At 43.4% G+C, this 12,775-nt stretch overlaps 1 protein-coding gene across 1 annotated transcript in view; it reads left to right on the top strand.

Annotated features, from left to right (window-relative positions):
• LOC134224956 (homeobox protein goosecoid-like) overlaps positions 1-12,775 on the top strand; it is a 49,416-nt gene that overhangs the window by 28,474 nt on the left and 8,167 nt on the right. Inside the window, exon 2 of the mRNA XM_062704641.1 lies at positions 8,177-9,532. Coding sequence (XP_062560625.1) covers positions 8,452-9,532 — 1,081 coding nt within the window. The 5' untranslated portion in view covers positions 8,177-8,451. The remainder of the gene's footprint in view (positions 1-8,176; positions 9,533-12,775) is intronic.

The following is a 12,775-nucleotide window of genomic DNA, read 5'->3' as shown; positions in this document are numbered from 1 at the left end:
AATATGAGAGAAGCCTTAGCTGACGATACCGGACGAGCAAAAAAAGTACTCCAGTTTTTCAAACACATTTCGCTGATCGACGCAATATGAAAACATTGTATGGTGCACAAAAGTGATATAAAATTATGGAAGGTGCCTCGCCGTGGCACAGTCCAATCAAGTAGACCTACAAACAACTACACCATGGGAAACACCGAAACGAAAGACCAGAGCCAGGATGTCAAACAAATTGGTGACCAACAGGTCACCGTCATCGAGAACCAGGAGGTTCATACGGAATACCACTCCCAACACGAATGGAAGCTGACGGTAATCATGATAGCGGTCCTGATACTATTGGCCTTGAAACTCCTCAAAATCGCGTGGAACTTCTGCAGAAAAGAGGCGCTAAAAACAGCACGATCCATCGCCACGATTCAACAGGTGTAGCCAACGCAACGTAGCTGAAGAGACCTCGAAGACCTGAAGACGGCGAGAATCATCGATACCATGAGACGACAACCCCAAGTGTTCAAATAAGATTCAGTGACAAATTTTTAAAAAAATGACATGTAAACTATGTAATACATTTGAAGACCCGAATAATACTTTAAAGGGTTCTTCTTCTTCTTCTTCTTCTTCATTGGCATTACATCCCCCACTGGGACATTGCCGCCTCGCAGCTTAGTGTTCATTCAGCACTTCCACAGTTATTAACTGCGAGGTTTCTAAGCCAAGTTACCATTTCTGCATTCGTATATCATGAGGCTAACACGATGATACTTTTATGCCCAGGGAAGTCGAGACAATTTCCAATCCGAAAATTGTCTAGACAGGCACCGGAATCGAACCCAGCCACCCTCAGCATGGTCTTGCTTTGTAGCCGCGCATCTTACCGCACGGCTAAAGAGGGCCCCTTAGCTAAGGGTCTAAAATACAAAAAAAAAAAGATGTTCTAAGCTCTCCAAATAGTTCTGGAGTTCAGACCTAAAGAGTCTACGACGTCAGCTCCCCTCAGTACAAAATCAATAGCACCACATTGAGTTCGTATAGATCCTTAGAGGCCATGCGTATCATTCTGGAGTTCAGTATCCATATAGGTCTTTAAAGGCCATTCGTAAAATTTTCATTTTAGATATGTCCAAATCGGATGTTCTAACACGCAAGAAAGATGCTTTTCCTACTAAGCTGCGAAGGACCTCCGTCGTGGGTCTACGTGGGATCATACGTGGAGAATGAGTTGAAGAAAATATAACATCCAAATTTAACATATCTAAATCGTACATCACACGAATAGCCACCAAGGGCCTATATGGACACAATCGATTGCTATTGATGATGTGGATTTGAACTTCAGAATAATTTGGTGCACTAATAATGTTCTATTTGGATATATCTAATCATACTCATGGAATCAAGGGAACTATATTAACACAATGGGTTGTAATTAGTTCTGAACCATTCTGAACCCAGTTTAGTTGATTTGGAGAACTTTTAATACATATCCGATTTAGATATATCTAGAACGCTTATCATACGCATGGCCTCTAAAGACATATATGGACAGAACGCGGTGCTATTGATTTTGTATCAAGCGTAGTTGCTGTAGTATGCCTATAGTTCTGAACTCCAAGATGATCTGGAGAACTTAGGACATCCAATTTAGACATATCTAAATCGTAAATCATACGGAAAGTCTCCAAGGATCTGAATGGACACAATTGATTGCTAACATTTAAGTCTCAACTCCAGAACGATTTGAATAGGTTAGAGCATATGATTTGGACATATCTGAATCGTAAATCATACGCAAAGTCTCAAAGGACCTATACGGACACAATGTGGTAATATTAGTTTTGTGCTAAGGGTAATTGACGTGATAGACCCTTCAGGTTTGAACTCCAGAATGATTTGGAGACCTTGTAACATCCGATTTGAACATATCTAATTCGAAAATCATAAGCATAGCCTGTAAGGACCTACAGTCAAACTTCCATGAGTCGATATTATATGACTCGATATTGACTCATGGAAGCAAATTATTCCATAATAAAAATGTTTTCTGGGTTACTATGATGGTCCGTTCAAACAGCTCTCCAAGGATTTAAAATCTACATCTCGATATGTCCATGAAGAACCTAAAACATCTGCAGGAATATTGACAGCATCACATTTCCAATTTGGACATATCAAAACATCCAATTTGGACATATCTAAATTGTATATCATACGAAAAGTATCCAAGGACCTGAATGGACACGCTTGATTTTTACCAAGCGTAGTTGACGTGATAGACTTTTTCCGTCTGAACTTCCGAACGATTTGGAGAGCTTGGAAGATCCAATATTGACATATCTAAATAGTAAATCATACGCATGGTCTCTAAGGACCTACGCGAACAAATTGTAGTGCTGTTGATTTTGTAACGAGGGTAGTTGACGTGGTAGACTATTTTGGTCTGAATTCCAGAATGATTTGGAAACATAGAACATCCGATTCGGACATATCTAAATCGCAAAATACACGCATGGCTTGGTTTTATACTGAGTTGACGTGGTAGACCCTTTAGGTCCAGAACGATCTGGATAGATTAGTACACACTATTCAAACATATCTTATATTTGCATCATACGAAAAGCCTCTAATGACATATGTCAACACAATGTGGTGCTATTGGTTTTGCACCGAGAACGATTTGGACAGCTTTGAACATCTGATTTTGACATATTTTAATCGTAAATCATAACCAAACCCTCTAAGGACCTATGCGGACACAATGTGGAGCTATGGGTTTTGTACCGAGGGTAGTTGACATGGTAACTCCTGAATGATTTGGAGAACTTAGAAACTTAAGCTAGAAATCTGTATTAATGACTAATTAATACACGTGGAGTTTGGTGTTACGCTTCGGAAGCGTTTCCGTATGAAAACAAACCCCATACCTTCTGTGCGCGTGCAAGAAAAAGATGATAAACGAAAGATAGCCTTATGCGTTACGCAGGTGTGTTGCGTATTAACCCTTTTAGGACAACTTTTTTTTTCATATGAATTTAACGTACAGATTTGTGTTTTTACGCTCGATTCTGCCAAAACTAGTATAGAAAAAAACTAACAAGGTGTTGACATATTTTTGTTGGATGTTCTAGGCCGTCCAAACTGTTCTGGAGTACATATCCTCAAATGAATCAGAAAATATATCTAGAAACAAAATGTCCAAAAATATCTAAGTAATCATAAGGCATGAAATTATCGAGAATTAAAATTAGCGTAACCTATTTCAGGGTATCCAAAACGGCCTGGAGCTCAGAACATACGATCTACCCGATCAACCAAGCTCTGAACGATTTATTCGTGCAGCGCTAAACATCCCAGCAGGTCCTTTGAGCCGATAAGATTTCACTCATTACTTTTACAAACTACTACAGGCCCTTTTGGTTCTCCAAAACGTTCTGGAGTTCAAAACATGCGATCTACCCGATCAACCAAGCCCCGAATGATGTATTCGTGCATTGCTAAACATCCTTGCAGGTCCATTAAGCAGGTATAATTTCACTCATTATGTTTAATAGCTATAACAGACCCTTTAGGTTCTCCAAAACGCCCGGGAGTTCAAAAGATATGCGATCTACTCGATCAACCAAGTCCTGGATGATGTATACGTGCAACGCCGAACATCCCAGCAGGTCCAATGAGTCGATAGGATTACACTTACAGATAGGATTTGATCATCTCGTATTCAAGATAATTTGGTTTGCATCATGGGTATATGCTTACTGAATCGGATTGGTTGTATCCCAGCGACTGGGACATTTCTAAAGTCTTGATTGGTCCGATTTTAGAGTACCTTGACCATCTCGTATTCAAGAAAAATTGTGTTTACTTGATGTGTATGTATATGCTTATTGAACCGGTTCGGGTGTACACTGACGATGAGGATATTGCAAAAGCCTTGATTGATCCGGTAGGTACCGTGGGCTGAACTCAAGAACGTTTTGGAGTACCTCGAGCATCATTATTTTTTTATTTATTACCAGCCTAAGGCCGGAATGGCCTGGGCTGCACATAAAAGTCTTCTCCATTCAGCTCACTCCATGGCTGCACTTCGCCAACCACGCAGTCTGCGGAGGGTCCGCAAATCGTCCTCCACCTGATCGATCCACCTTGCCCACGGTGCACTTCGCCTTCTTGTTCCCGTCGGATCGTTGTCGAGAAACATTTTCACCGACATTATGGCTACGTGCCCGGCCCACCGCAGTCTTCCGATTTTCGCGGTGTGAACGATGGATGGTTCTCCCAACAGCTGATGCAACTCGTGGTTCATTCGCCTCCTCCACGTACCTGTAAGAATTGAGTCCCTGAGGAAGGTCCCATACGGACCGAAACGTTGGACAAGATTAAATAACAGTGTTTTGATTTTGTCAAGACTGAAAAGCCATCTCCGAACCTCCACGTACCGTCCGCCATCTGCAACCCGCCATAGATGGTACGCAGCACTTTCCTTTCGAAAACTCCCAGTGCGCGTTGGTCCTCCACGAGCATCGTCCAGGTTTCGTGTCCGTAGAGCGGCAGTTCTCTAATAAGCGTTTTGTAGATAATCAGTTTTGTACGGCGGCAAATTCTATTCCATCGGAGCGTTTTGCGGAGTCCAAAGTACGTACGATTTCCTGCCATGATGCGTCTCCAAATTTCTCTGCTGGTATCGTTATCGGAGGTCACCAGTGAGCCCAAGTGCACAAATTCTTCAACCACCTCGATTTCGTCACCACCGATGGAAACTCGTGGTGGGTGGCTTACATTGACCTCTCTTGAGCCTCTTCCTATCATATACTTCGTCTTCGACGTGTTGATGACTAGTCCAATCCGTTTAGCTTCCCTTTTAAGTCTGATGTAGGCTTCCTCCATCCTCTCAAAGTTACGTACCATCATATCAATGTCGTCGGCGAAACTAAATAATTGGACAGACTTCATGAAAATCGTACTACTCGTGTCAATCCCTGCCCTTCGTATTACTCCCTCCAAAGCGATGTTGAATGGCAGACTCGAAAGACCATCACCTTGCCGTAACCCTCTGCACGTTTCGAAGGGACTCGAGAATGCCCCTGAAACTTGAACTACGTACATCTCCCGACCCATCGTCGCCTTGATCAACCATATCAGTTTATACGGAAATCCGTTTTCTAATCTAATCTAATCTCATACATGCGTAGCCAATACTTGAAAGCATCCTGGAAAATGACGGTTTCTGAATTCCGTCAGTTTTCTTTTCATATGGCCAGGCCAACTACGCAGTATGTACCGCAGAGATGACTCCTAGATATTGAGCGACTTCAGGAATACCTAAAGTCACTCAATAGCTTGGAATCGAGGGGAAAGGAAGAAAGCGTGGACCTCCCGTACCAAACGCTTCCAATAATATAGATACCTAATATATGATAAAAATCGTGTACGTGTTTTTTGTATGATGTATATGAGCGTGTATGTGTGTATATGAGTGTGTATGTGTGTTTATATGTCTACACTGATAGGCAAAAGTATTCGTCATGTTTTAATAGAGCTACTGTGAAAACATGACGAACACCCATGTCCATCAGTATATGTATGTATTTGTGTATATGTATGTGTGTATAATGTGAATGTGTGTGTGCGTTTGTGTGAGTGCGTGCGTGTAAATTTACGGATCATCAAAACCTTACCTCTCCTCAATAAATCTGACGCTGAACATGTTTGAGCATTTACATAGCCTTGATCGCAATATTAGCAAGGGCATTGCCCTTGATAACAATCGATCAGCCCTTGCAAGCACAAGCATGCGCACGTCTTCCGGATCTGCAGCACTTTTTTGTACACTACACATTTGTTTCGACCGCGGTCACTGCACTGGTTCTATTGTTCTACTTTTAGGCGAATCACCGCACAAAAGTAGAGCGCAAAAACCAACCGCACTGGAAGACGGCTGGTCCCGATCGATTGTATCATATGCGGCTTTGAAGTCGATAAATAGATGATGTGTGGGCACGTTGTATTCGCGGCATTTCTGCAATACCTGACGTATGGCGAACACCTGGTCTGTGGTAGAGCGTTCACCCATAAATCCTGCCTGGTACTGCCCCACGAACTCCCTTGCAATTGGTGTTAGTCGGCGGCATAAAATTTGGGAGAGTACCTTGTAGGCGGCGTTCAGCAATGTGATTGCGCGGTAGTTGCTACAATCCAGCTTATCGCCCTTTTTGTAGATGGGACACACGACACCTTCCATCCACTCCTGCGGCAGAACCTCATCCTCCCAAACCTTGGTAATCACCCAGTGCAGCGCTCTAGCCAGTGCCTCACCACCGTGTTTAAACAGCTCTCCTGGTAGTTGGTCAACTCCAGGGGCTTTGGTGTTTTTCAGCCGGCCGATCTCCTCCTGGATTTCCTGGAGATTCGGAGCCGGAAATCGCATGTCCTGCGCGTGTGCTCCTAGGTTCATTACCATACCGCCACCGTTGTCTGCCATATCGCCATTCAGGTGCTCTTCGTAGTGCTGCCGCCACCTTTGGATCACCTCACACTCGTTTGTAAGAAGGTTTCCGTTTATGTCCTTACACATATCGGGCTGTGGCACGTGGCCCTTATGTGAACGGTTCAACTTCTCATAGAACTTTCGTGCCTCACTCATAAAATCACTCATATAATCTGTTTTAGTACATCTATGAACGAATATTACCATTAAAATTCATAATTAGTTATCCATCATTGAGCTCCATTGGAAAAATTTAGCCAAATCCTTTCATATTCACGTAAATTTAACCATTTGCTATTCTTCCTCCACATTCGTAGGATTGTAGTTCAATCCATTAAGAAAATACTAACAACCATGCGTTCACCATCATTTTACATGCAATTGAGTCATTTTTGACCGCCATTCGGGCGTTTTGCCCCAGGCCTATTTTTAAAACATTTTTAAATGCGTTAGAAAGTCATGAAAACCTTATTGTTTTGAATAGGAGATCATTGTGAAATGTAGCTGGGTTTGTAAATTTTGCACCTATACGTTGAAATGGTTGGATATTTTTGTTTATATGGGCGAAAACATCGAAAAAGCTTAAGGGGTGCATTTTGGACCGTTCTCCCTACTTGCACTTCTGGTTTTCTCTGTTTTACAATACGTGCCATATTTCATGCATTCTGGATAAGATATTTATCTCCGAAAATAGGAAGATAATTCTGGGACGTTGAGGAGTCTGAAAGTAATTTTGTTCCCTTAATTTCTATTATATATACAACATTTACTTGGAGTGTCCTATAATTTTTTTATACTGCCCTCGGCGTCCTCTGGCTTTTTTCTTGCCTTTACGCCTCCTGTCAATCAGTTTTAGATGGCCAAATACATTATTAATTTTTAAATGCATCAGCCAATCCTGGAATTGCACTTAAATCGGTTAGTTTTTGGAGTGAAATTTGTTGGACGTGAAAAGCAAGAAAGTCTCGTCTTGCGAAATATCCACTGTAGCGGCACCGCACCCTCACTTCATATTGCTGCTTGAATAACAGACAGCGCCAACTGCACGGCTTCCACGGCCAGAGTTTTACTGAAAGTATAATGAAACACAAAACCTTACCATCTTCATGTTTGAGTTGAACTTGTTGCATCGTAAATTCTCGTGTGAGAACACACGATTACGGAGGAGTTTTGGCATGACAAAATTTTTACCTTTGGTTTTAGAGCCTATGCCGGGAACACTATCCATCACCCTACTTACTCACTGCTGTAAGATTATTCCAGTTTTATTATGTTACTTGAGAGGTTTTGCCTATTCAGCTTGCTCGGCTTGTCAGGGAAAACATGTTTTATGCACACATCTGCCGGCTCACCTAATGGAGACGCTGCATTATTCATACACATAATGAGAACAAAGAACAACTTCACGTCAGTTCTTTTCTCAACTCAATTTAAAGCACGAACAAAATGCGGAGTTTCTTGTTTCACTTTAAACAATTTAATTAAAGCGAAACACTCGTCTCAATTTAAGAACAGAGAGTGCTTAATTTGCTTGCACAAACGACGACAACGAAGAACTTTTTTCTATCCTGTATATATTCGAAGACGGCAAGGCGACAATTCTTTCGACGCAAGCTAATTTAATGCGATACAGAGTAAACTTATTTCACTAACTTCTGATCTCATGTTCCTCTCTTCTCTAATCTTTCGTTTCAGGACCAAAAATTCTTCGCTTCATTACTCGACCAAATCGGGTAGCAGAAAAAAAAAAGAAAAGTTTCCATCCCATTAGTGTAAATTCTCAAATGAAGTTGACCCTCATCATCGTGGGTACGTTGATAGAACGACGTTATTGGGGTCCGGTCCGGCTTGGAGGCAAACAAAGGGAAGGGATTGCGAATAGTTTTCCCCCATTATAATTAAGTTGTCCAGCTTGATAGGAGTGTGTGCGTCTTCATTATCGGAAAGTTAGCGCGGGTAGTAAATTAGCAATGATTCACCACCAGCCTGCGAAATACCACACGAATCCTTTGACACATTTTCTCAACTTACACAATTCGCATGCCACGGCGGCAGCAGCGGCCGCCGCCGCAGCTGCTGCAGCCGCTGCCCTGGACCAGCATCACCAACAGCAGTTGCACCACCATCAGAAACATTGCGAAACCGAAGATATGAATTTACTCAATAATAACATCCTAGCAGGCGATGACGATTGCGATAAGAAACTCAATCTAGTGGGTGGAAATAGTCTGGATATCGAGAATACCGACACCAACCAAAGTAGTGATGGGGAAAATAACAACATAGACATTATCGACGATGATGATGACGAAGAAGACGCCGATATTGACGATGGTTGCGATGAAGAGCATCTCGACATAGCCCGAAGCGAGAACCTCACCCCCACAAGCACGACACAACTCGATGCCGACGGGATTGGTAAATCCTTCACGATAGCAGCTATACTAGGCTTGAAGAAGAAACAGGCAGCCGACGGTCATGGTGCCTTCCATGACGCAATGAATCTATCCCTAAACAATCACAGTGATACAGCGTCGGCATTCCAACTACGAATCTCCAAAGACTCTGCCGATACCCTAACGGACGCCGTTGCGTCTAGCCTAGAGAACAGTCAATCCCACCTTAACCATCACATATCGCAATCCTCGCCAAGCCTTGCCGCCCTACAAACGCTCCATCACATTCATGGAAGTGCCGCCGGTGGTTTCACTCCACATCAATTTCACCACCAGCATCATCCGTCCGTTGCCGGAGGAGGTGGTGGCGTGGGTGGCGTTGCAAATGCAGCTACCGTCCATTTGCACCAACAGCAGCAACATTCCGCCCAGCAGGGGCTGCCACCGGGACACCATCTGGCGCCATCGCTGCAGCCGTCGTCGCAGTCAGCAGCGACGCATCATTTGACCAATCACCACCACGCACAGCACCATCACCAACACCACCATCATCAGCATCCCCACCAGCACCACTCGCATCATCATCTTGCGATGGCGGCAGCGGCGGCGGCACACCATCATCACGCGCAGAATCATAATCGGGACAAGTTTAAAGGTGAGATGATTTGGGTAGGGGGTTCTGAGAGAGGAATTTTTGAAGAACTCAAGAGAAAATTTAATATGGTTGCATTAGTAACAGACACACACGGTTTTTCACGGATTTGATGCCTAGAGTTTGTATTCGAAAACAGTGCCTAGACGTTCGCCAATAGATCAATAAGCTCAAGCTGTTGAATGGGAGAATTATGGATCGTAATAATATATAGTTTCGTCTATAGGCTTCCTTAACTAAGAATCCTTAGAGCTCGAGCTCGTTATTTGTCAGATTGGACACGACAAAACAGCAGATATTTTGGTAGATATAGCTTGACTGCAGCATAGAAACAAGTGATAGATTTAGATAAAACTCTGATCTAAATACAGAAAGAAAACGTTGGACATCCAACGTTGGGTTCAACTTTAAAATAAAGTCAAAATGTAAGATAAACAGACTGTAGGGTAACCAACTTTGATTTGGACCTCTACAGTTTTTGAACCCTCCTGATGAATTTTTTTTTAATTCCGACCCTAAACCAATGTCGCTGCTAATTCCCCTAGTGGCTTCCTTAGAATGATATTGTTCTGCATTTATTTGGCGAGTTTCCTGTGGGAAAAATGAAGATACTTGGATTAAATTTTAAGGTCACTCCTCACGGAGTCCAAGTTTCAAAGTGCTCGCGTTTTCGGGGGCACACCATTCGATACGGAGGCGGCGAACAACTGTCATTTTTGTTGGTTTAGCTTTGCTGCGTCGTCGCAGCATGCGTGAAAAAATAAAAACGACAGTTGTGCATGGTTGTGCGTTGCTTCCGTATCGAGTGGCGTGCCCCCGAAAACGCGAGCACTTTGAAACTTGGATTCCGTGAGGAGTGACCTTAATGAAAACAGTTGGCACAATAAGCCAAGCGTTACAATCGTTACAATGCGTTACAAGTTACAAGTATATTTCATAAATATAACTTTCATCTTTAAAGTGTGTGCTTTTCGCTCGTAACGATTGAGTAAATCGATAGATATTGGTAAGCACTTCCTGTAGGGGCCCAAAATAGGACATTTACTTTTTTTGTTGGGGAATTAGATCTACTGCGTTCATCAATTAGCACTATTGTATATAATAGTATATCCCTGCTTAATGTTTTATTTATTCATTCAGGCCGATACAAATATTTAAAATCTATTTTGTCTCCCCCTCTCGGATTTTTTTTTGCCAAAAAATAATATTTTGAGGGGCAACATTCAAAGCATTCTTTAACAAATCCGAGGAGTTTTTTTATTTTTTTATTTTAATACCCGGCAGACGTTGTCCTGCATAGTAGGCGAAAATGCGCGTTGTGTACTGCTCATGCGAAATTTCCATACGATTCTTAATTTTAGGTTTTCCTAATTAACTCAACCTTACGCATGATTTTCAGTTGAGGAAATATCATATAAACCCGTCGGAAACGATAACGAACATATTTGCTGAAGGAATGAAGGAAATCCATCCAGCCGTTTTCGAGGTATGCGGATACGAACACAGACCATTTCATTTTAATTATATATAGAAGATTATCTCCCCCCCCCCACCCTTTCGACCTTTCGGAGACCAGTAGGACAAAAAGTTAATTAAATATTTGTAACGGCCTTATTGTCAGACTAAGGTCGAAGTGGCCTGTGCAGTGCATAGAAGTCTTCTCCATTCAACTCGGTCCATGGCTACAGGTCGCCAACCACGCAGTCTGCAGAGGGACCGCAAATCGTTCTCCACCTGATCGATCCACCTTGCTCGCTGTGCACCTCGTCTTCTTGTTCCCGTTGGATCGTTGTCGAGAGAACTATTTTCACTGGATTACTGTCCGACATTCTGGCCACGTGCCCGGCCCACCGCTGTCTTAAGATTTTGTGTGAACGATGGATGGTTCTCCCAACAGCTCTGAATTTCTCTGCTGGTATCGTTATCGGAGGTCACCAGTGAACCCAATTCACGAATTACAACCACCTTGATTTCGTCAGCACCAATACAAACTCGAGGTGGGTGGCTCACATTGTCTTCTCTTGAACCCCTTCCTATCATGTACTTCGTCTTCTACGTTTTGATGACTAGTCCAATCCGTTTAGCTTCGTTTTTCAGTCTTATGTAGGCTTCCTCCATCCTCTCAAAGTTACGTGCCATAATATCAATGTCGTCGGCGAAACCAAATAACTGGACGGACTTCGTTAAAATCGTACCACTCGTGTCAATCCCTGCCCTTCGTATTACTCCCTCCAAAGCGATGTTGAATAACAGACACGAAAGACCATCATCTCACCGTAACCCTCTGCACGTTTCGAAGGGACTCGAGAATGCACCTGATACTCGAACTACGCACATAACCTGATCCATCGTCGCCTTGATCAACCGTATCAGTTTATCCGGAAATCCGTTTTCGTGCATAAGCTGCCATAGCTGGTCCCGATCGATTTTATCGTATGCGGCTTTGAAGTCGATAAATAGATGATGTGTGGGCACGTTGTATTCGCGGCATTTCTGCAATACCTGACGTACGGCGAACACCTGATCTGTGGTAGAGCGTTCATCCATAAATCCCGCCTGGTACTGCCCCACGAACTCTCTTGCAGTTGGTGTTAGTCGGCGGCATAAAATTTGGGAGAGCACCTTGTAGGCGACGTTCAGCAATGTGATTGCGCGGTAGTTGTTACAATCCAGCTTATCCCCCTTTTTTAGATGGGGCACACGACACCTTCCATCCATTCCGGCGACAGAACGTCATCCTCCCAAACCTTAGTAATTACCCAGTGCAGCGCTCTAGCCAGTGCCTCACCACCATACTTAAACAGCTCTTGTGATAGTTGGTCAACCCCAGGGGCTTTGTTGTTTTTAAGCCGGCCGACCTCCTTTTGGATTTCCTGGAGATTCGGAGCCGGAAGTCGTATGTCCTGCGCGTGTGCTCCTAGGTTCATTACCATACTGCCACCTTTGTCTGCCACATCGCCATTCAGGTGCTCTTCGTAGTTCTGCCGCCACCTTTGGATCACCTCACGCTCGTTTTTAAGAAGGTTCCCGTTTATGTCCTTACACATGGCCCTTACGTGAACGGTCTAACTTCTCATAGAACTTTCGTGCGTTATTAGCGTGGCACAGTTCCTCCGTCTCTTCACGGTCTCGATCTTCCTGCTGGAGTTTTGTCTATCCCGGGCCCGTTTGTATCGTGGCTCGTTCGCCCTCGTGCGGTGTAGCAGCAATCTCGCCCATGCTGCATTCTTCTCCTCAACTGACTGC

Source organism: Armigeres subalbatus, chromosome 3 (genome assembly GCF_024139115.2).
Source record: "Armigeres subalbatus isolate Guangzhou_Male chromosome 3, GZ_Asu_2, whole genome shotgun sequence".
NCBI classification, from domain to species: Eukaryota; Metazoa; Arthropoda; class Insecta; order Diptera; family Culicidae; genus Armigeres; species Armigeres subalbatus.
Note: the sequence above shows the minus strand (reverse complement) of the source record. Positions and strands in the feature narration are given on the sequence as shown.